Here is a 24752-nt window from a genome sequence, read left to right on the forward strand (position 1 = left end):
CGTGCTAACCACTCACCACCGGGTTGCCCATTTTAAATATTCATTCATTCATTTTCTGATCATTTTGGTCACTCTATTTGTGATATTACTTTTTCATACAGTTCAACTTTAATCAATACAAACGATGATGGATGTTGCATTTGCCTTCTTTTGTAAATGTTACATGTTCTTTCGTTAGTAATATGACCTCATTTAGATGATCAATTTGGCATTTTAAATGAGCTCGCACTATGCGTTGTTATGGTGAGGGATTTCCCCCAAGTCTGCCATAACATTAAGACCAAGAAATACTAGTCAGACTTGTAGGTCAATTCTGTGCAGTCACAGGTCAGTTTTCTCAAGTTTCACCACAACTCGCAGGAATCGGTTTCAGGGGAGTACATAAATTAAAGATGTCCACCAAAGAGAAAAACCTGCATGGAGTCAAGGAGGAAACAAAACATGTGGATGACAACGAGTCAGAGGGTCGCCATCTCAAGCCCGAAAGGAAAATCAGTCACAAGCTGGGTGAGGTGCCTGTAAGACAGAGGAAGAAGAAGCAGGTGAAAAAATGATGAAGGTTTCAGCACTGGCATCCAACTGATGTAAGAAGAACAAAAACAAAAGTGAAACTTCCTCTCAACGCTTAAAGAAGAGAAAATAGAAAGAAGTGAGATTTATTGCCCTCAGCGAGCAGTCGCGGAAAACCGGAAATGAAGACAACTAATGAGACATTGAGGATGAGAAAAGAGGACGTCATCTTCCTGATGTGATTTGGACGACTAAAAAAGCATTGGGCCAGGCTTCGAAAGACAGGATGGGATCGAAAGATAAAAAATCCAAGAAGGACTCAGAGAAAGAGGAGCAAAAAGCAGCAGGCGATGAGGATGAAGGGAAAAAGAAGAAGAAAGACAAAAAGAAGAAAGGATCTGACAACAGTGATGAAGATGCCAAGAAGACCAAAGGAAAGAAGAAAAAGGTGGAAAATTATGTGGAAATCTATGAGAGTGAGCTTCGCAATTACCAGGCAGAACTGGTGGAGAATTATGAAGATGAGTACCACAAAAAGAAAGGTACGTTTTTGACTGCAAGCCACCATTAGAACAAGGTATCCATTCCCAAATATTTTTAAATAAATGTCAAGTATCAGAAGATCGAGGACATGCTGCTCCTGCTTGTTTTTTTTCTTTAGATGATAAATTTTATCATCCGCTTTTTATTTCATCATCAACTTTAAGCCACCTGTGCTTAGCCTTCGATAGAAGCTCTCACTAATCACTGTTTTTCTTTTCATAATTCATTTTCTGAACCCCTTATCCTCACAAGTGCCGCGGGGGGTGCTAGAGGCTATCCCAGCGGATTTCGGGCAGGAAGCGGGGGACACCCTTGAATTAGTGGCCAGCCAATAGCAGGGCACAAGGAGTCAGACAACTATTCACGGTCACACTCATTCCTAGGCGCAATTAAGAGTGTTCAACCAGCCTATCGTGCATATTTTTGGGATGTGGCAGGAAACCGGAGTACCTTTTCTGGGTGTCATGCAAATGACACACATTCTTGTCTATTCAACCTCAACCAGTATACGAAGTAGTAACCATCACTGGCGATGAGAGAGGAGCAGGCACAGACGCCAACGTGTTTGTCACACTCTTTGGAGAATTCGGCATCACTCCCAAAGTCCATCTGGCCAGCAAGTGAGTTCCTCTATCAGGAGGATTTTGACTGTTTTATTTATCTTGTCACTGTATCATAACCAAGTTTGACTGGAGTTAAACTGTATTTGTTTTGTTTTTTTGTTTCTTTACCCAAATAGCACAGAGAAAAGGTATGTTTCTCTTGTATGTAATATTGTAAGGATGTTAGTGTTGTTATGACCATCCCATGAGAAATTCCCTTTTTTAGGAGCCGCACAGCATTTGAGAGGGCAAAAACGGACGTGTTTAGAATAAGAACCCACAACGTTGGTCCCTTGAAGAAGATTCGGTAATTAAAGGCAACATTTGTGTCAGCATCAGAGATAGATATGAGTTTAGTTTGTTTTATTTCAGGATTGAGCATGATAACACGGGCATGAATGCTAGCTGGTTCTTAGACAGGGTGGTGGTGACGGATGTCATCAGGCCTCATCTGAGGTACTACTTTGCTTGTAACAACTGGCTCAGCAAAGTGGAAGGCGACCGCCTTTTTGTCCGTGACTTGTTGGGAACTGCCGACCCCATGGACATACCCAAATGTATGAAGTGTGCATTTTATGATACATACTTAATCATAAATTTAAAATGTTCTGTTCATTTTTCAGATAATAAGTATATGGTGAGTGTATTCACTGCAGATATAAAAGGTAGTGGAACAGATGCTGATGTTTTCATCAATATCTTTGGAGAGTTTGGAGATACAGGTGGGGAGAATGCATCAGTCTTTGTGTTCTTCTTTGTAAAAAAAAATAATAATAATAATAATAAATGATAGATTTTTATCTGGTTGTCCGTTAGATTGCGATTACTGTATTACTTGGTTATTTGTTCTTGAATATGATTATATGATCAGAAATTGTAAAATGGGTAATATGCTATCAGATGTAAAATGCTTTGTTCACTTGTTGTAGGTGAAAGGCTACTAAATACAGACAAAAATAACTTTGAAAAAGGCACAGAGGACAAATTCACCATTGAAGCGCCTAACTTGGGAAAAGTAAGGAAGATCACAATAGGCCATAATAACAAGGGCACCTCTGCAGGATGGTTTGCAGACAAGGTAGGTATTCCAAAACACACATCTAAAACATTTCATTTGTTTTATTAAAAGTTTATTTTAAGTAGTAGATATATTTGAAACATTAGAAGGTCATGGTAATTAAAGAAAAATATCTGCAAGGAAAATGTGGAAAACACTTCACACACTTGGAGTTGACTATGAAGCGATACTTAAGATACTAAGTGATCCTCTATTTCGTCTCAATTGAGACATATATACAGTGAGATGGGCTCATAGCTATTGTATAGGCACACGCACACATACATGAGTGGGATGTTCACGATGTCATCCTAGCCAACATGTAAAGAGAAACCCTGAGCCATTAAGGGATTAGCTTTCATCAGACAGTTAAATTGGTAGATTTGCAGTGTTGAGTAAAAGCTACATGTGTACTTCTTTTTTAATGCTAAGTTATTATTGGGTGCTCACCTTCATTACTCACATGTTCTTTTTAATATTGAGAAACCTCTACTATTTTAATAGGTTTTTTTTTTACCTGTGCTCATCATTTTCAACACAAGTGCTTCCATGCGGGAAAAACATCTTTTAGTTGAAAATATTTTTGTACAATTGACTATCCTGTGATTGGTTGGCAACCAATTTAGGGTGTACCCCACTTACTGCCCATAGTTAGCTGTTGTGGCTCCAGCACCCCCGAGATCCTCATGATAATAACCGAAGTGGAAGATGAATGAATGGATGAATTAATGAGTATTTGACTACAACTAGGTGTAAAGTGCTTAAAAATTGTGTGCGTGTGATTTAGTCAATAGATTCTGAAATGTTTGTACATATTTTCCATTGAAGTTTTGGAGGAGAAAACTACATTGAAAACAATTATGGAATTTTTGTACAAATTGTTCTTATATTTTTCATTCCAGAAATATGCCTTTGCATGTAATATCTGATAAGGCACACTACTCTTGAATTACAAATTTAAAGTCCATTGAATACTTTTTTTGCTTTTCCTTTTCAGGTGATTGTCGATGATTTAGGCAACAAACTAGTGTATGAATTTCCCATCAATCGCTGGTTTGCCATTGATGAGGATGATGGCAAGATACAGCGAGACATTTTGGTGGGAGGGAGCCAACCCACAGGTAAGAGAAAATCCTATTTGAATTAATTTTCATTGAATTTGAAACATTGAACTTGTTACACGACATAGACTTTCAACACAAGTGCTGCTTCATTTAGGCCTTGTTTACAACAATCTCAAAAACACAAAATTGGCATGTTGCTGTGATTTTAATTGCACATTTACACGCCCACCCGCTTAGTGATGGGAAATCTGCATGCTCACAGAAACGCAAAAGTACATAAATTCTCGAGAAGTGCTGTTCTCCCTGGGCTCATCCACACTTGTCTTTCTCTAATGCACTAAAAATGTCATGGATAAGTGAAAAGACTTTAAGTTGCCCTTGGATCCCTCTGAGGAAAAAAAAACAAGGTTTAGCAGTGACAAGGTGAATTGTTATCTAGATTTCCACTCTTGAAGGCTTTTAATTTTTGTTTTGTTTTAGCCCACCAAAACGCCATGGATGTGTAACCAATTGGGCTCCCTAAAAAATAAAAAAAATAAAAAAGCTTTTGCGTTTTCACCCCGTTATCGTCTAAACAGCCCCTTAGTAATTATTTAATACTGTTCCCGTCAGTCCTCTGAACCATAGTGACACTGCATGCAGTCTCACATGTAACTATCACTATCAGGGATTGTGTACAACGTCCAGATTGTAACTGGAAACATCCGAGGAGCTGGAACCAACTCCAAAATCCACATTGTGATGCACGGCAGCAAAGGCTCCAGGAATAGTGGCAAGGTTAGCAGATGCAGCCTATAAGTACTATTCACTTTTCACGATTTTCTGATGTGATGCATTATCAACCATGGTTTTAATTGTAATGTTGCTATTTACAGTATCTGTCTTTGCTAAAGTAATTCAAAGGAATATGTCATTTTACTCCTTGATTTCAATGCAAGGTGTTTCTGGAAGGTGGCAAATTTGAACGCAGCCTGACCGACATTTTCAATGTGGAAATCGCCGCACTTCTCAGCCCCCTCAGCAGGGTGACCATCGGGCATGATAACGATGGGGTCAGCGCCGGGTGGTACTGCGAGAAGGCACGAAGCGTCCACACACAAAAACTAAAATGGCAACAACTGCACTGTCGCTTTAAGTTGCTTGTTTTGCAGATAGTGGTGTACTGTCCATTCACGGGTATAGAGCAAACCTTTCCATGCTCTAAATGGCTGGATGAGAAAGAAGGAGATGGACTGATTGAGCGAGAACTTTATGAGATGGTGTCTCTTAGGCACAGAAAGCTAAAAAGTAGGTTGCTGATCATTTAAAATGAAATTAAACAGCATTCAATAATTTGTTAATCCTTCAGAGCATCCCTGGTCCTTGTGGATCTGGACGTCGGATTTAGCCAACGCCGGAAGCGACGCAGACATTTGTTTCCAGGTATATGGCGCAAAGGGCAAGTCAGATGAGCTCAAACTAGACAACAAGACTGACAATTTTGAGAGAGGACAAGTGGATAGATTCATGGTAAGCACTCCAGGTTTCAGACTATACTCCAAGTTACACCTGACTGTATAACTGGCACCAGTCTAAAAAATATGTTGTACAAATAGGGGTAAAATAACAACAAATTGCACTGCAGTGTAAGGCGCACTTTGGAGGGAATTCACACTTATCAAAGACCAAGAACAAGCACAGTACATGATATTTTCTAACCATTAAATTTAGAAAGGGCTTAATATGCGGCCCGGTGGATGAGTGGTTAGGGCGTTCTCCCCGGGCTTGCGTGGGTTTTCTCCGGGTACTCTGGTTTCCCCCACATTCCAAAAACATGCATGATAGGCAGGTTGGACACTCTAAATTGCTCCTAGGTATGAGTATTAGTTACACCTGGCCCTGCCAATAAGAAGTGTGGTACATTTCTATCAACTCCAATTATAGATAAAGTACATGCCTGGTATCAATGATGAATGCTTCTCTGGCACAGGTAGAGCTGCCGGATTTGGGGTGTTTGACCAAACTCCGAATCTGGCATCAGAAGAGAAATCCTTTTGCAGGATGGCACCTAAGTAAGGTGAAGACTACCAGATAATTGATCAATATTTTAATAAAATGTCTTAAGACACACAGATACATATTTCATCTCAAAATGTGTCGGTTGTTAACCCATTTTAAATACTAAAATGTTGTTGTTCTGTGATTAGGCAACTCTGATGAAAACATTAACAAAGGAAAAATATAATTTTTCATGTGAGCGTTGGCTCGACACTAATGAAGATGATAATGAGGTGGTACGGGAGCTTCCAGCCACTGCGCGGCTAATTACTGACCCACTGCCTTGTATGTATTCAGTAAATAATGTTCTGTACACATGATAAAAAATAACAACTTTTAATCATGGTGGGGACTGATTACTGTTGTCTGCTGCAGTGATTAAGTATAGAGTGACTATTTGCACCGGGACCATTGGAGGTAGTGGAACGGATGCGTCGGTTTTCCTCAATATGATCGGTGATCGTGGTGACACGGGAGATCGAACGCTGGTCAACTGCAAAAATAACATTAACAAGTTTGAAAAGGGAAATGTGAGTAATTCACAGCATGGATGTCTGTTAATTAAAAGACCAGAATTTATAATTTATTTTGATGTTCCATTTTCAGCTAGATGAGTTTATCATCGAGGCAGTCGCCATTGGTCAGATTGGAAGAGTAAGGATTGGACATGACGGCAAAGGCGGCGGCTGCGGTTGGTTTCTTGATAAAGTCATTGTGAGAGAAGAAGGACAGGCTGAAGCGCAGGCTGTTGAGTTCCCCTGCAACAGGTGAGTGCTATATATTTATTGAGGTATATTGATAATAATTTTAAAAAAAACCTGTCAAAAATGATGGAATCACTAGTCTTGATCAAGGTTCACTTAACTTTAATCCTGTATTTAAAAAAATAAAACATGGCCCATAATTAGTCATGAATTGGCAATTTAGCCTCTTTGGAAATACTAAAATAATTTGAGGAGAAAAATAAATTGGGCTAATAACCAACTTTGACTTTTTCCAGTCCCAATGGGACTAAATTCTGAAGAACAAATTATGGAATCACCAAATACATTTAGCAAACTAACACCTGCATCAGTTGTAATCAGCATGCTATTTTTTTTCTCTCTCGGAGTTGAGTGATTACATAATTTCTTCCTCAGGTGTTTACATTTGACTTATTTGTCATTCTCCTGGTTTCTTTTTGTTTCCTAAAGCCAGAAAGTTGTTTAGTATAATGACTTAAGTTTATTCGTCACGTCAGTGAATGAAACATCTACCAGGACAGGTGATTCCATCTTTTTTTTTTTTACCAGGGGTTATACATTGTTAATTTCACGCAGGTGGCTAGATCGCAACGAAGATGACGGACAGATTGTTCGAGAGTTAGTCCCGTTCTCAGATGGACAGCGTCTTTACAGTAAGAAAGGACCCTTTTTACACAGGCACTTCAATGAATCTTTGCTTATTAACATGTGTGCGTGCTCCAGATGTTGGTTATCACATCGCATTGAAGACAGGTAACATCCCCGGAGGCAGCTCGGACTCCACCGTCTATGTCAAACTGTACGGCGACAAAGGAGACACCAGTAAAATGACGCTGATGGTCTCTGACAACAATCTGAGCAACTACTTTGAGACCGGTCGCATTGACATCTTCACAATGGAAACATCTGATATCGGACAGGTGAGGAACCGGTTTGACCTTCCTACCGAGTGTCAAAATCTGGCCTTCCATTTTATGGTCACTCCAGATCAACCGGCTGATGATCGGCCACAACAACGAGGGCATGCGGGCTGGTTGGTTTTTGGACAGCGTTCAAATCCTGGCCCCCTTGAGTGGAACGCGCTACATGTTTCCATGCCATCGCTGGCTGTCCAAGGGGGAAGTCGATGGCAAGACGGAGGTGGAAATTTACCCCAGCGAGATTTTAGACACACACCAACGTATGCAACACATTTACAATATACGTAGTACTCTCTGTTTCTGACTTGGTGAATTTTCTATACATAAACTTATTACGTATTATATAAACTAATGTCCTCCATAAACGTGTATTTGGAATTTAAATAGAACATTTTACTTTCATGCCATAGTTACAGCATGTGATTAATAATACTAATAATTATAAAAATAATAATGAAAGTTGTGGAGATACCGGTAAAATTTCATTCATTTTCTGAACCACTAATCCTCACAAGGGTCGCAGGGGGTTACAGGAGCATGTCCCAGCTAACTATGGGCACCAGGCGGGGGACACCCTGAAATCGGTGGCCAGCCAATCACAGGGCACAAGGCTTCACACTCCATTCACACTCACACTCATACCTAAGGGCAATTTAGAGATTCAACCTGCCTATCGTGCATATTTTTGGGATGTGGCAGAAAACCGGAGTACCTAGAGAAAATCCACACAAGAATGGGGAAAACATGCAAACTCCACACAGTGAGGACCAACCTGAGATCAAACGCTCTACCCCAGAACTGTGACCCTAACCACTGGGCCGCATAAAAAAAATTCTAATAACAAAATTGATTAAAGTGCCTGGTTGCCTTCAAGCTCCTCTTCTTTTCCAGTGATCAACTACGAATTAATAATAGTGACTGGAGATGAGATGTTTGCAGGCACAAATGCCAAAGTCTTCATCCAGATCTACGGCGACAAAGGAAAAACCGAGGTCATCAAGCTAGATAGCCGTTCTAACAACTTTGAGAGAAGATCAACTGACATATTCAAGGTATGATTCAAACAGCACATATGTACTCTGTACCGCTGCATTTGAGTGAAGAAAAATATATCTACTATCACTGCTGATCTTTAAGCTCGAGGCTAAAGATGTGGGTAAGATCTTCAAGATCCGCATCGGCCACGACGGCTCGGGCATTGCATCCGGCTGGTACCTGGACACTGTAGAGGTCAAACACATCACAATGGCTCTGGTGCCCAAGGAGAAGAAGAAAGAGGATAAGAAGAAGAAAAAAAGGAAGGGGGATGACGAGAAGGAAGGAGCGGAAGAAATGCAGGAAGTGGTGGTGACGTATCGCTTCCCCTGCTCGCGGTGGTTGGCAAACGGGGAGGAGGATGGAGAGTTGCAGGTGGAGCTGCTCCCTGATGGAGCCAACAAACTGGAAGGTACAACATTCTCTGTTTATGGAAGCTGCAGGTGGAAATATGAATGTTTTTAAAAGCCTGATTTAGTAGACCCTGGCATCAAAACATTGCAATCTAAAAATCTAAAAAAAACCTTACAAACACCGTACGACGTACGGTGTTTGTAAGGTTTTTTTGGGGTTTGTAAGGGGAATCAATAATCATTTATAAGGGCAGTTATCGGCAGAGGTTGACAGGTATGCAATTTGTTGGAGCCAGTGCATTTTGATAATTAAAAACTATCTAGTTGAATTTGGTGTTTAGCATTTCTGAAAATTATCACACACAGAAATGATAAGTAGTGCAGATGCGGGACAACGTGGAACTGTTAGTAATACGAAACAACAATAAATAAATAAAATTTGACTGCATTAGAAAGTGTAATGTTGCTAATCATTTTAAAGCTATGAGATGAAAAGACTAGACTAAATAATCATAAATAAACATAGCATAACAAATAATAATTAAATATTAAGTACTACATGAGGTTATTGTGTCGAGTATAGGTACTTTGGCTTTATTTGACACAGTTTACTGACTCCAATGTAGGACAGAAGTTTAAGCAGGTGTTAGTAATTCATCCCCTTTATTCTCTCCCAGTCAACACCTATGAAGTCTGCATCTTTACGGGTGACGTGCTGGGAGCCGGGAGTGATGCCGACGTCTTCATCAATATTTACGGCGAGAACGGAGACACTGGAGAGCGCTCTCTCAAGAACTCAGACAACCTCAACAAATTTGAACGAGGCGAGGCAAGTAGTTTTGTGAGGACATCCTAGCACCGTTTAATCTCCACTTTTCATTCAACATGTTCCTATGCCTACATATTTTGATGTCACTCCTGCGATGAGCATGCCAGCTGTGACTTAGAGTGGTTGGGGTGTCCACTGTGTTACTGCACCTGTCCTACTTTTACTCATTGCTTCAATCCAACACATGAATTATTAAACTCACCACCACCACACCTGGCATTGCAGACGCATAAATCATGTCCCCACACAATTTGAACTGGCTTGGTTCTTATTGCTTACAAGTGGAATTAACATACTACTTTTTAGCTTGTTGGTATGCAAAGGATTCTTGAGGATTCCTACAACTTGGTGTATGTGGCATAACCACATATGTGAAGTGTAAATCCATGACAATTTCACCTGAGGGTGCTTAACACACAAGCCAAATACATAATAGCTAGGCCAGGGTTGTCCAAACTATTCTACAAAGGGCCGCAGTGGGTGTGGGTTTTCGTTCCAACCCATCAAGAGGACACCTTTTCACCAATCTGGTAGCCTACAAGTGCAATCAGTGGATTGCAGTTAGGTGTTTTCTGCAGACATCTCATTGGTCAAAGTGTCTGTGCTGGATTGATTGGAGAACTGGTTTGGCCACCCCTAAACTAGGCTAAGGTAACCAACAAATTGGATCAAATTATATTGTCATGCAATTTACCAATGATACCTGACGATTGACTGGTAGATCGCGGCCGATGTATGGAGCATCCCCAACCTAAACAATCTCATACCATCTACTCAGGAATGATAGCATTTTTTCCCCAGCCACTTCATCCAGCTCTTAGAAGGAGTGGATCTTGAGACCATCCATAGGCAGATATAGTCCCTTCAGCAAGTTTGGGGTCTTCTTCAGTGCCTGAAACACCTCACCAGAACAGAATCCAGGATGCCCAAGACACCTCATCTTGAACCTGAGATGTACTCATTACCCTATGGCTAAAGGAAAACACTGTTAGGTATGGGTGGGCATGAAGATCCATAAGAAAATCCACAACAGACTGACAGAGGGTGCCCACAGATAAGATGCTGCTTCCTCCTTGACTCATGAAGAGGAACCCAAGGTTCTTCTTTCCAAATGTGAAAGAATAGACATCCCCTTCTCAGTTGAGGACTATTGCCCCAAATTTGGTGCTGACTTTGGTTCCAACCGCTGGACACTTGACTGCACATCATTCTAGTGAGAGAAGATGTGTTTATAATGTGCAATGGAGCTTTAGAATGACTTTATCTCATTCATAACTTTGTGAAAAGACTGTTGTTGACAGTCCTACATTCAATTTTCTAGGTCTTTGCAGTAGATTAGACCATAGCTTATTGAGATAAACATGAGAGACTGCGTCCTATTTTGAGAAATAATTTCTTATTTCTAACTTCTATAATGAAACAATTTGATAGAACCAAAGTGCTACTTGTTATTTCTTGCAGGAGGATGTGTTCATTCTGACAGCGATTGACTTGGGTCCCCTGAAGAAGCTTCGGATCCGGCACGACAATAATCGATCGTATTCATCGTGGTTCCTGGATCGTGTGGAGATAGTGGACACAAAAGATGATATGACGTGGGTGCAGCTGACCCTGAAGCTAGACTTTTTCAGTCATTTATGGTTTCAATCTTGGCTGCTTTGTGGACTTTTAGATACTATTTCCCATGTAACCGCTGGCTGGCCGTGGATGAGGACGACGGCCAGATAGCAAGAGAGCTCGTTCCTGTGGATGAGGCCTTCATGAAAAAGGAGGAGGATGAGGAAGGAGGTGGAGCCACTCTGGGGCTTGAGCAGAAAGGTAACTAAGTAACTAGTATTTTTTTAAGTAGCACATTGTTCCATTAAGATTAAATAAGATGAAATAAATTTTCCCTATGTCGGTAAATATTCTCATTCATCCAGGTAAATTGCATTAAATTTCAGGGCATTGAATTGATCGCAATTGAACTTGTTTGAAAGTCTTATAATACATTTGAATGCTAGTGATCTTTACTTGATTGATCCATTTGTGAAACAGAACAAGCAAGTGTTTTGTGATATTTGGGAAAGCACAGCTTCAGTCTCTGGTGCACTTTACAGCCAACAGTAAAACACAGCACAAGAGAGCAAGAGCTACAATCCTGTTGTAGACAAAACATATGTAAAATATTTAAGACCTGAAAGCTTTAATGTCTCTTTCAGCCATGTCTACTACGTATACAATTCAAATAAAAACAGGAGAAAAAAAGTATGCAGGAACTGATGCTAACGTCTTTGCCATATTATTTGGAGAAAATGATGATACAGGTAAAAGAAAAAAAAGGCTTAATTAACCTACATGTAAGGTGTGAAGCTCCTCTTCATCTCAGATTCTCGTGTATCTCACAGGTATTATTCATTTGAAGGCCTGTAAGAACTACAAGAACAAGTTTGAACAGAGTGAAATCAATGAGTTCATCGTAGAGGCGGTAGATTTGGGAGAGCTGGAAAAGCTTCGTATTGGTCATGACAACTCAGGTGAGGGAAAAAAGAAACGTTACATGATGACAATTGAGGATTCTCAACCAACGTGCAAATCATTTTCACCTACTCATAACAGGGGGATCACCCGGTTGGTTTTTGGACTGGGTGGAGATTGACGCTCCCTCGCAGGGTCTCAGGCTACGCTTCCCATGTGGCCGTTGGCTAGACAAGGGAGAGGACGACGGCGCCATCCTCAGAGATCTTTACCCTGCCGAGTTACAGACTGAACTATACACACCATGTGAGTGTACACCCAATAGAAACATATTGCAGTTCTGTGGGTACCCACTGCAGGTGAATGATATATTAAGTTGCTGAATAGATTAATAGGGTTAGAATCAGCATATATATATATATATATATATATATATATATATATATATATATATATATATATATATATATATATATATATATATATATATATATATATATATATATATATATATATATATATAATATATTGTTCAAATGTCGTTATTTATTATTAAGCCACACACACGACAGTTTTTGTGTTCATCTCATCAAAAAGGGCCAATTTAACTCCTATTGCGGCTAGTGAGTAAATATACATATTAATTCAACTATTTCTCCATTGTCTTTTGACCTATTAGTCGTGCCTTACGAGCTGAAAATCTTCACCAGCGATGTGTTTGGTGCTGGGACGGATGCAGATGTGTTCATCGTTCTGTATGGCCAACAAGGAGTGTGCACACAGCAGAAACATCTCTGTGTCAACAAGAGGGAGAGGCGACTGTATTTTGAGAGGGGAGCAGAGGACATGTTCATAGTGGAGGTAGGGTCTTTGATTATGACTAAGTCCAGTGTTCTGTGATATATCCACATAGAGTATTCTGTATGTACGTATAAAGCAGAGGTCTTCAATAGGTATTACAGGTGTAACAAATACTTTGAATTGGAAGTAGTATATAATAATGAATTGCTGTTTACTACACAGTACATTATACACGGAGTTCAGGACCTAAGAATATTTTTAATTGATCCACTGAATTTATCTTGTATAGTTGGAAGATGTGGGCGACATCATAGAGAAGATCCGAGTGGGACATGACAACAGGGGCTCAAATCCTGGATGGCATCTCGACAGAGTAGAAATCAGACGCCTGCTGAGGAAAGGAAAGGTAGCACAAAATTCTGTCGATGATGGACTTCAGAGAAGACTTAGGCACTCTTTATAAATGCCAGGGATCTGAGACCACCATTTTTCCATGCGAAAGTTGGTTGGCTAAATCGGAGGATGATGGCGAGACAGTGAGGGAGCTGGTCCCATCAGACATCATTACAGAAAAACTCCTAAGAGGAGGCACACTCAAACGGACTGAAACCGAGGTGGAGGACGCTTTGGAAAGTGAGTGGAACACAATTTTCCTTAACATTTGCCACACCTGAAGAATACAACATTTTGTTTTGTGTTGTGATAATGACGACAGGGCCTCCGATTATTATTATTATTTTAGTTTTGATCATCAGAAAAGACATTGACTGACATTGACGGCACTGGATGTCTGTTCCATTTGATTGGGCAAGATGGATTGGACATCCGTCACTGTCAATGGCAGCTAATGGGGTAAAAATGCTTCTCAAAATTAATGTTGAAATTAATAGAGAGAAAAAGAATCCAGCATGGACAGCAATAGAAAATACAGAGAGAAAAACACACTGAAAATGTTCACTGATCTGGTCCCATACCAGCTCACACATACCAGGTGTCCGTACGTACTGGTGACATGTACAAAGCAGGAACGGACGCCAACGTCTTCTTAACCATCTATGGAGACCTTGGAGACACGGGAGAGCGCAAACTCTCCAGATCTGACACCAACAGAAACAAATTTGAGAGAGGAGAGGTAGGAGAATAAACAAGTAAACACACAAAAAAGCTGGTGTCACACTTTAATGCTGTCTGGGTTCCAGGTGGACAAGTTTACCATTGAAGCTGTGGATCTGGGCCAGGTCTTTAAGATCAGAATTCGTCACGATAACTCCAACATAGGAGCCGACTGGTATCTGGACCAGGTGGAGGTGCAGGATTTGGACACGGAGGAGGTTTACATGTTCTTGTGTGAGCGTTGGCTTTCAAAGAAAAAGGAGGACAAATGCTTGGATAGAACCTTCTTTGTCAAGGTTTGTTCTATTGGGAAGGCCATACATGAAAATATATAAAGAAAACAAACATGTTTGTGTTCCAGGGTTACATAGGCGAAAGAAACGTCGATGCCAATTCCAAGAAAATTGCTCAAGCCAAATTGGGGCTGGATCGCAATGCAAACAAGAAAAAGAAGAAGAAGAAAATGGCACTTATGGAAGAAGGGCCAGGTAAGTTGAATCAAATTTAAAAAAAAAAAAAACTATTTTCTTGAAACAATTTTAGCACATCACAATTCTTGAGGCATACTTCTATAGTCTTAAACTACAATGGGGAAAGAGGCAAATGTTGATTTTAAACTACAAAAGAGGCACTCATTTAATAATTTGTATCTTTATATGCTTGTTTACAGTTAATATTATGATACTAGAATTTTCATTTTAAGTTTTCTCTTACTCTACAAACATGTCTAAAATGCACTCTTTTAGGAAGGTGGTTTCTCTGATAATGTACATAATTTCTCTTACAATTTGTCTGTCTTGGTTGGCTTCCAGTCATCCCCTATCATTTCACTTTGTCCACTGGGATGGAGCGCGATTCCAGCACCACGGCCAGAGTCTACATCATCATAATCGGCCCCGGGGACCAGGAGACTGACCGGCTATGGCTGGATCTACCTGAAGGAAAGAAATCTTTTGCGGCTGGCAGCATGGAACATTTCGTGTGCTATGGAAGTGATGTGGGGGAGATTAAAAGAGTGGAAGTGAGAATCTAGGACACTGGTCCTTTCTAATTTAAATATTTACGCACAGCCGCATTTCATTGTCAATTGCCCAAAAGAATTGCAGTGGAGAATATGATATACTGCAGATTATCTGTAATATAGCAGGGGGACACTTGACATTGGTGGAAATCACTTTTGTTAAATTCCTTTTTCTCAGCTGGGCCACAATGGCGCCACACCAGAAAGCTGCTGGTTGGTGGATGAGCTGGCCATCAGCGTGCCGACCAAAGGAATCAAGTACAGTTTTCTGTGCAAATTCTGGCTAGCCAAAGACCGGGGGGACGGTCTCACGGTCCGACTGTTCAACGTACTGGACGCCAACACCATCAGCATCAGCCGCAAAGTGAGTGCCGGCCAAATATCACATCCTTTCTTGTAATGTGGACGGTGAGTAGAAAAACAGACTTCTTGGTGTTTGCGTAGGTGATTTATTCCACCACCGTTGTCACTGGCGACACACAGGACGCTGGCAGTGATGGCAATATTTTTCTGAGTGTGTATGGGGTCAACGGGAGCACGGAGGAAATGCTCCTATCCAAAAACGGGGACAGGTCAGTGTTGTGGAAAATGTTACCCTATGACAGAGAGTATGAAATCATTCCTAAAAACGAAACAGAGAGTGGATGATGTTCCAGTGCCATTGACAGTGCGAGACAGTAATTAAAATCCAATCTATTTTGACCGGGAGTGACTGACAGCGACCAATCGCAATTGCTCATGTTGCCAGCCTTCAACAACAAAATGACTTAACACAACTTGTCCGATTGACAACCATATTACCAAGGTTTGAGCGAGGCCAAGAGGACACGTTCAACTTGGAGGTCGACGATATCGCTCCCTTGAAGAAAATACGAGTGAGGATCGACGGCAGTGGGAGTCGTCCCGATTGGTTTCTGGACCGGGTAAGTGTCAAGCTCAGGCCTATTTTCCAAATATATTTTCAGTCATTATAGTTGGATTTCCATTCAGATCCTAATGCGCAATCTGACCACTGAGGAGGTTTATGTATTCACCTATGAGAACTGGCTATCGAAAAGCAAAGGGCCGAGCAGGATTCGAGAGTGCGAGCTGGCGGCCGTGGTAGACGAGGAAGAAATGGTGGAAAAAACGACTTACATCATCCAGGTCCAGACAAGTGATGTCACATGTGAGTTGCGCTCACCCTTCTCCGTTATTTCATTGAATTGCAAATATGTATTCAAATGATTTGATGGTTATTTAAATAGTATATTAAATGTATAGACATTTTGATGTAAAACTATTATAAATATTCACATTATAATTTCCTCCTACTCAGGCGCCGGCACAGACGCCAACGTGTGTCTGATTGTGTTCGGAGAGTTTGGCGACACAGGGACACTGAGGCTGAAGGAGAGCGCCAACAGGAACAAGTTTGAACGTAAAATGAGAGACGTGTTCCGCTTTCCCGACGTGCTCAGTCTAGGCGAGCTTTCCAAAGTGCGAGTGTGGCATGACAACAAAGGTAACGCGGTCATCTTGCTTTCGCAATACCATAGGGATGCCATTAGACATTATCTGCAATTCTATGACTTGCAGTAGTTGATGTTGGGGTCTTGTTATAAAGGTGCGGCTCCGGGCTGGCACCTGGACTACATCGACGTCAAAGATGAGAGCATGGATCAAACGTTCCGGTTCCCATGTGACCGCTGGTTGGCCAAAAATGAAGACGACGGTCAGATCATCAGGGAGCTGGCGTGTGCCAACAACGACGCTGTTGACCTCAGCGACAAAACAAGTCGGTATTGAGGAGCAAAAATATGCAAAGAAGACATGCATGTCATGCTTTGTATATGCTTTGAAACAGAATATGAAATTGCCATAAGCACCGCGAACACAGACGATGCATCCACCAGCGAAAACGTCTGGATTGTTCTGGAAGGAAGAAAAGCCCGGTCCAAGGAGTTTGTTCTGGAGAATAAAAAAAACAAGTTCTCATGGTGGGTTTTTAAACGGAGGCCCATGCTGTCTCGGGTGTATTTATGTGAAGTTTTTTGCTCTTCTTTCACAGCGGCGCTATTAGCACCTTTGAGTTCTCGTCCAAACACGTGGGCGAGATTGCCGGGATCTGTATTGGACACATCACTAAAGACGGAAAGAAGGTGAAGAGTGAGTCCTACTGGCACGTGGCAGAGGTGGTGGTGACCGAAAAAGAGCTGGGAAACAAGTGAGTGACATCCCCCTAACAAAATCCAGCAGGCAGCTGCATGCATGAATGTCTTCCTTTACAATTTTCATGTCGTTCATTGTCAAGTTGCCAACTGATGGTGTAGTGCAGGAGCGCTCACACTTTTTTGCTCCAAGATCTACTTTTCCGAGATTTGGTACAAACGTAAAGCTGGCATGCAAAATGACTTGAATGGCTGGACATCGTAAGGCTTTTTCTTTTTAAAAAAGTGGTCTATGTAAAGTAAAGCTTTTATTTGTTTAAAAAATAAATACTATGTATATATAGTCAGGCTTTTTTCTTTAAAAATGACCATGTATATTAAGGGTTTTTATTAAAAAATGACCATGTATAGTAAGGCTTTTTTATTTAAAAAAAAACGACCATGTACAGTAAAGCGTTTTTCTTAAAAGACGACATAGTATAGTAAGGCTTTTTTTCTTAAAAAATGACATAGTATTGTAAGGCTTTTTTCTTAAAAAAAACGACATAGTATTGTAAGGCTTTTTTTTCGTAAAAAACGACATAGTATAGTAAGGCTTTTTTCTTAAAAAACAACATAGTATAGGCTTTTTTCTTTAAAGACGACATAGTATAGTAAGGCTTATTTTCTTTAAAAACGACACAGTATAGTAAGGCTTTTTTGTCTTTAAAAACGACATAGTATAGTAAGGCTTTTTATTTACAAAAAAGACCATGTATAGTAAGGCTTTTTTCTTAAAAAATGACCATGTATAGTAAGGCTTTTTTGTTTAAAAAAGACCATGTATAGTAAGGCTTTTTTTCTTAAAAAACGACATAGCTTTTAAGGCTTTTTTTCCTAAAAAAAACGACATAGTATAGTATGGCTTTTTTCCCCTAAAAAACGACATAGTATAGCATGGCTTTTTTTCTTGAAAAACGACATAGTAGAGGAAGGCTTTTTCCCTAAAAAACGACATAGTATAGTATGGCTTTTCCCCCTAAAAAACGACATAGTATAGTATGGCTTTTTTCCTTTAAAAAACGACATAGTATAGTATGGCTTTTTTCCTTTAAAAAACGACATAGTATAGTATGGCTTTTTTTCTTAAAAAACGACATAGTATAGTAAGGCTTTTTTTCTTAAAAACCGACATAGTATAGTATGGCTTTTCCCCCCTAAAAAACGACATAGTATAGCATGGCTTTTTTTCTTGAAAAACGACATAGTCGAGGAAGGCTTTTTCCCTAAAAAACGACATAGTATAGTATGGCTTTCCCCCCTAAAAAACGACATAGTCGAGGAAGGCTTTTTCCCTAAAAAACGACATAGTATAGTATGGCTTTCCCCCCTAAAAAACGACATAGTATAGTATGGCTTTTTTCCTTTAAAAAACGACATAGTATAGTAAGGCTTTTTTTTTCCTAAAAAACGACATAGTATAGCATGGCTTTTTTTCTTGAAAAACGACATAGTAGAGGAAGCCTTTTTTTCTTAAAAAACGATATTGTATAGTAAGGCTTCTTTTCTTAAAAAACGACAGTATAGTAAGGCTTTTTTTCTTTAAAAAATGACAGCAAGTAAGGCTAAGAGAGTCGGAGAATAAATCTGACTTCTGATTCTTCACCTTCTAGTTGTTGCTGTGGTCCACTGGCAAAATCATTGGGTCAGAACATGAGGTGGGAATCAGGAGTGAGTTCAATTCCACTCGTTGCAATTCTCAAATTGTTTATTGAGGTAATGAAAAGGATAAATACAACTTCCAACTTTACAGTGGTGCAGTGGCAAAGACAATGGGTCAGAACTTCAGATGGACTCAAGTTCAAATCAGAAGTGAGTTTGATTCCACTCTTTGCAATTCTCAAATTGTTTATTGAGGTAATTAAAAGGATAAATATAACTTCCAATCACATCATTTCAGAAGACACTGTGGTCCAGTGGCAAGAACAATGGGTTGAAATTGAAGTTGGACACAAGTTCAAATCTGGAGTGAGTTCAAGTCCACTCTTTGCAAATCTCAAATTGTTTATTGAGGTGATGAAAATGATAAATATAACTTCCAATCATCTCATTTCAGAAGTCACTGTGGTCCAGTGGCAAAGACAATGGGTCAGACAGACCGTAAGTTAGTGGATTTGACTGCCATGTGGGAGATGGGGTTCGAATCCCGCTCTCGTATGACTAATCACTACACTAGTAGTTCAGTAAATGGGTAATCCTTTTTTCATTCAAATAAAGACTTAGTCATTTTTTTCAGCAAAACAATATTTCCGGTCAGCCTTCGGCTGACCGGAAGACAGTTGGGAGGGGGGGGTTCCTGGTGGTGTTCGACAGTCGGCCTGCGGCCGACTGCCGACACCATACAGTCGTTGACTGGCGACACCGGGACGTGAACCCTCGACACCCACGTCGCAGGCAGGTGACTTACCCACTACACCACGAGGCGGCCCGCCTATATATGATTGGAAGTTATATTTATCCTTTTCATTACCTAAATAAACAATTTGAGAGTTGCAAAGAGTGGACTTGAACTCACTCCTGATTTGAACTTGTGTCCACCTTAAATTTCAACCCATTGTCTTTGCCACTGGACCACAGTGACTTCTGAAATGATGTGATTGGAAGTCATATTCATCCTCTTCATTACCTCAATAAACAATTTGAGAATTGCAAAGAGTGGACTTGAACTCACTCCTGATTTGAACTTGTGTCCACCTTAAATTTCAACCCATTGTCTTTGCCACTGGACCACAGTGACTTGTGAAATGATTTGATAGGAAGTTATATTCATCCTTTTCATTACCTCAATAAACAATTTGAGAATTGCAAAGAGTGGACTTGAACTAACTCCTGATTTGAACTTGTGTCCACCTTAAATTTCAACCCATTGTCTTTGCCACTGGACCACAGTGACTTGTGAAATGATTTGATAGGAAGTTATATTCATCCTTTTCATTACCTCAATAAACAATTTGAGAATTGCAAAGAGTGGACTTGAACTCACTCCTGATTTGAACTTGTGTCCACCTTAAATTTCAACCCATTGTCTTTGCCAATGGACCACAGTGACTTCTGAAATGATTTGATTGGAAGTTATATTCATCCTTTTCATTACCTCAATAAACAATTTGAGAATTGCAAAGAGTGGACTTGAACTCACTCCTGATTTGAACTTGTGTCCACCTTAAATTTCAACCCATTGTCTTTGCCACTGGACCACAGTGACTTCTGAAATGATTTGATTGGAAGTTATATTCATCCTCTTCATTACCTCAATAAACAATTTGAGAATTGCAAAGAGTGGACTTGAACTCACTCCTGATTTGAACTTGTGTCCACCTTAAATTTCAACCCATTGTCTTTGCCACTGGACCACAGTGACTTCTGAAATGATTTGATTGGAAGTTATATTCATCCTTTTCATTACCTCAATAAACAATTTGAGAATTGCAAAGAGTGGACTTGAACTCACTCCTGATTTGAACTTGTGTCCACCTTAAATTTCAACCCATTGTCTTTGCCACTGGACCACAGTGACTTCTGAAATGATTTGATTGGAAGTTATATTCATCCTCTTCATTACCTCAATAAACAATTTGAGAATTGCAAAGAGTGGACTTGAACTAACTCCTGATTTGAACTTGTGTCCACCTTAAATTTCAACCCATTGTCTTTGCCACTGGACCACAGTGACTTCTGAAATGATTTGATTGGAAGTTATATTCATCCTCTTCATTACCTCAATAAACAATTTGAGAATTGCAAAGAGTGGACTTGAACTCACTCCTGATTTGAACTTGTGTCCACCTTAAATTTCAACCCATTGTCTTTGCCACTGGACCACAGTGACTTCTGAAATGATGTGATTGGAAGTCATATTCATCCTCTTCATTACCTCAATAAACAATTTGAGAATTGCAAAGAGTGGACTTGAACTCACTCCTGATTTGAACTTGTGTCCACCTTAAATTTCAACCCATTGTCTTTGCCACTGGACCACAGTGACTTCTGAAATGATTTGATTGGAAGTTATATTCATCCTCTTCATTACCTCAATAAACAATTTGAGAATTGCAAAGAGTGGACTTGAACTCACTCCTGATTTGAACTTGTGTCCACCTTAAATTTCAACCCATTGTCTTTGCCACTGGACCACAGTGACTTCTGAAATGATTTGATTGGAAGTTATATTCATCCTTTTCATTACCTCAATAAACAATTTGAGAATTGCAAAGGGTGGACTTGAACTAACTCCTGATTTGAACTTGTGTCCACCTTAAATTTCAACCCATTGTCTTTGCCACTGGACCACAGTGACTTGTGAAATGATTTGATAGGAAGTTATATTCATCCTTTTCATTACCTCAATAAACAATTTGAGAATTGCAAAGAGTGGACTTGAACTCACTCCTGATTTGAACTTGTGTCCACCTTAAATTTCAACCCATTGTCTTTGCCAATGGACCACAGTGACTTCTGAAATGATTTGATTGGAAGTTATATTCATCCTTTTCATTACCTCAATAAACAATTTGAGAATTGCAAAGAGTGGACTTGAACTCACTCCTGATTTGAACTTGTGTCCACCTTAAATTTCAACCCATTGTCTTTGCCACTGGACCACAGTGACTTGTGAAATGATTTGATAGGAAGTTATATTCATCCTTTTCATTACCTCAATAAACAATTTGAGAATTGCAAAGAGTGGACTTGAACTCACTCCTGATTTGAACTTGTGTCCACCTTAAATTTCAACCCATTGTCTTTGCCAATGGACCACAGTGACTTCTGAAATGATTTGATTGGAAGTTATATTCATCCTTTTCATTACCTCAATAAACAATTTGAGAATTGCAAAGAGTGGACTTGAACTCACTCCTGATTTGAACTTGTGTCCACCTTAAATTTCAACCCATTGTCTTTGCCACTGGACCACAGTGACTTCTGAAATGATTTGATTGGAAGTTATATTCATCCTTTTCATTACCTCAATAAACAATTTGAGAATTGCAAAGAGTGGACTTGAACTAACTCCTGATTTGAACTTGTGTCCACCTTAAATTTCAACCCATTGTCTTTGCCACTGGACCACAGTGACTTGTGAAATGATTTGATAGGAAGTTATATTCATCCTTTTCATTACCTCAATAAACAATTTGAGAATTGCAAAGAGTGGACTTGAACTCACTCCTGATTTGAACTTGTGTCCACCTTAAATTTCAACCCATTGTCTTTGCCAATGGACCACAGTGACTTCTGAAATGATTTGATTGGAAGTTATATTCATCCTTTTCATTACCTCAATAAACAATTTGAGAATTGCAAAGAGTGGACTTGAACTCACTCCTGATTTGAACTTGTGTCCACCTTAAATTTCAACCCATTGTCTTTGCCACTGGACCACAGTGACTTCTGAAATGATTTGATTGGAAGTTATATTCATCCTTTTCATTACCTCAATAAACAATTTGAGAATTGCAAAGAGTGGACTTGAACTAACTCCTGATTTGAACTTGTGTCCACCTTAAATTTCAACCCATTGTCTTTGCCACTGGACCACAGTGACTTGTGAAATGATTTGATAGGAAGTTATATTCATCCTTTTCATTACCTCAATAAACAATTTGAGAATTGCAAAGAGTGGACTTGAACTCACTCCTGATTTGAACTTGTGTCCACCTTAAATTTCAACCCATTGTCTTTGCCAATGGACCACAGTGACTTCTGAAATGATTTGATTGGAAGTTATATTCATCCTTTTCATTACCTCAATAAACAATTTGAGAATTGCAAAGAGTGGACTTGAACTCACTCCTGATTTGAACTTGTGTCCACCTTAAATTTCAACCCATTGTCTTTGCCACTGGACCACAGTGACTTCTGAAATGATTTGATTGGAAGTTATATTCATCCTCTTCATTACCTCAATAAACAATTTGAGAATTGCAAAGAGTGGACTTGAACTCACTCCTGATTTGAACTTGTGTCCACCTTAAATTTCAACCCATTGTCTTTGCCACTGGACCACAGTGACTTCTGAAATGATTTGATTGGAAGTTATATTCATCCTTTTCATTACCTCAATAAACAATTTGAGAATTGCAAAGAGTGGACTTGAACTAACTCCTGATTTGAACTTGTGTCCACCTTAAATTTCAACCCATTGTCTTTGCCACTGGACCACAGTGACTTCTGAAATGATTTGATTGGAAGTTATATTCATCCTTTTCATTACCTCAATAAACAATTTGAGAATTGCAAAGAGTGGACTTGAACTCACTCCTGATTTGAACTTGTGTCCACCTTAAATTTCAACCCATTGTCTTTGCCACTGGACCACAGTGACTTCTGAAATGATGTGATTGGAAGTTATATCTGTCCTTTTCATTACCTCAATAAACAATTTGAGAATTGCAAAGAGTGGAATTGAACTCACTCCTGATTTGAACTTGAGTCCACCAGAAGTTCTGACCGTTTGTCTTTGCAACTGGACCACAGTGACTTCTGAAATGAAGTGATTGGAAGTTATATTTATCCTTTTCATTACCTCAATAAACAATTTGTGAATTGCAAAGAGTGGAATTGAACTCACTCCTGATTCCCACCTCAAGTTCTGAACCAATATTTTTGCCACTGGACCACAGCAATAACTAGGAGAAGAATCAGAAGTCAGATTTATTCTCCGACTTTCTTAGCCTTACTATACTATGTCGATTTTTTAAAGAAAAAAGCCTTACTATATACAGACGCTCCACTACTTACGAACATTCAACTTACGAACAACGGTACATACGAACATGTCTGCAAATTGCGTTTAAGTCCAAAAATGTTCGCAAGTCCAATTTTGTATTTCGCGCCTTTTTCGGAGTAGTACTTCTTTCCGCCGCTAATACCGACGCCTGGCGCTGTGAGAGCTCAGCTCACCCAGCATCTACCTTCTTCTTCGTTGCAGTGCGGAATTGCGTGAATGTATCTCCAGTGTGCAAAGAACCTTTTTCATTTGTATCATTAAATATCTCATGCATCCAATATTGAATATGCTTGGTAAAAAGCTAAAGGCTTCTATTGAGGGAGTTGCAAGGAAGAGGCAAGCCATTTCATTTGAAACGAGTGGCAATAATAACGAAGCTTGATGCGCGTGAGAGTGGTGAGCGTTTCACGGGCATTGAATCGTTCGACCGTCAGTACCATTTATAAACAGAAAGATCGAGCAGCAGGACCCAAATATTGAACGTTGCACAAAGTTTGCAAATCAATTGAATGATGCCATACAGTGCTACCGCATCATTTATGATGAAAAAAAGAAGAAAACTGTGCAATCGTCATTAGGTCGCTTCTTTTGGCCAGTTTCTAATACATAAATCTCTCTCTCTCTCTACAGTACTGTACATATTCTCTCCATTTTATTAAGTTTTTTTTTTCAGTACAAACCAATGCGTGTTACTTATACAAGCCTTAAACATACAAATGCACTTATATAAACCTTCAATATACTTATA

At 39.7% G+C, this 24752-nt stretch overlaps 1 protein-coding gene across 6 annotated transcripts in view; it reads left to right on the forward strand.

The window, feature by feature from the left end:
• Window positions 1-24752, forward strand: part of loxhd1b (lipoxygenase homology PLAT domains 1b) — a 26453-nt gene continuing 1701 nt past the window's right edge. The window contains exons 1-41 of one of the 6 annotated variants that reach the window (XM_077600187.1): window positions 1-1052; window positions 1559-1673; window positions 1882-1962; window positions 2028-2212; window positions 2279-2377; window positions 2585-2733; window positions 3710-3833; window positions 4444-4553; window positions 4715-4855; window positions 4928-5063; window positions 5125-5285; window positions 5746-5832; window positions 5963-6098; window positions 6189-6343; window positions 6420-6580; window positions 7133-7209; window positions 7280-7476; window positions 7544-7736; window positions 8368-8528; window positions 8614-8923; window positions 9542-9693; window positions 11155-11288; window positions 11366-11511; window positions 11895-11999; window positions 12081-12209; window positions 12292-12456; window positions 12830-13011; window positions 13241-13357; window positions 13422-13584; window positions 13929-14083; window positions 14151-14360; window positions 14426-14552; window positions 14877-15085; window positions 15264-15449; window positions 15530-15657; window positions 15891-16008; window positions 16076-16253; window positions 16404-16589; window positions 16692-16862; window positions 16932-17064; window positions 17136-17291. In XM_077600187.1, coding sequence (XP_077456313.1) covers window positions 797-1052; window positions 1559-1673; window positions 1882-1962; window positions 2028-2212; window positions 2279-2377; window positions 2585-2733; window positions 3710-3833; window positions 4444-4553; window positions 4715-4855; window positions 4928-5063; window positions 5125-5285; window positions 5746-5832; window positions 5963-6098; window positions 6189-6343; window positions 6420-6580; window positions 7133-7209; window positions 7280-7476; window positions 7544-7736; window positions 8368-8528; window positions 8614-8923; window positions 9542-9693; window positions 11155-11288; window positions 11366-11511; window positions 11895-11999; window positions 12081-12209; window positions 12292-12456; window positions 12830-13011; window positions 13241-13357; window positions 13422-13584; window positions 13929-14083; window positions 14151-14360; window positions 14426-14552; window positions 14877-15085; window positions 15264-15449; window positions 15530-15657; window positions 15891-16008; window positions 16076-16253; window positions 16404-16589; window positions 16692-16862; window positions 16932-17064; window positions 17136-17291 — 6284 coding nt within the window. In that variant the 5' untranslated portion in view covers window positions 1-796. Of the gene's footprint in view, window positions 1053-1558; window positions 1674-1699; window positions 1963-2027; window positions 2213-2278; window positions 2378-2584; window positions 2734-3709; window positions 3834-4443; window positions 4554-4714; window positions 4856-4927; window positions 5064-5124; window positions 5286-5745; window positions 5833-5962; window positions 6099-6188; window positions 6344-6419; window positions 6581-7132; window positions 7210-7279; window positions 7477-7543; window positions 7737-8367; window positions 8529-8613; window positions 8924-9541; window positions 9694-11154; window positions 11289-11365; window positions 11512-11894; window positions 12000-12080; window positions 12210-12291; window positions 12457-12829; window positions 13012-13240; window positions 13358-13421; window positions 13585-13928; window positions 14084-14150; window positions 14361-14425; window positions 14553-14876; window positions 15086-15263; window positions 15450-15529; window positions 15658-15890; window positions 16009-16075; window positions 16254-16403; window positions 16590-16691; window positions 16863-16931; window positions 17065-17135; window positions 17292-17378; window positions 18047-24752 lie in introns of those variants that run through there. The other 5 variants (XM_077600185.1, XM_077600181.1, XM_077600182.1 and 2 more) reach the window with 5 other exon arrangements.

This window comes from Stigmatopora argus, chromosome 5, assembly GCF_051989625.1.
Source record: "Stigmatopora argus isolate UIUO_Sarg chromosome 5, RoL_Sarg_1.0, whole genome shotgun sequence".
NCBI classification, from domain to species: domain Eukaryota; kingdom Metazoa; phylum Chordata; class Actinopteri; order Syngnathiformes; family Syngnathidae; genus Stigmatopora; species Stigmatopora argus.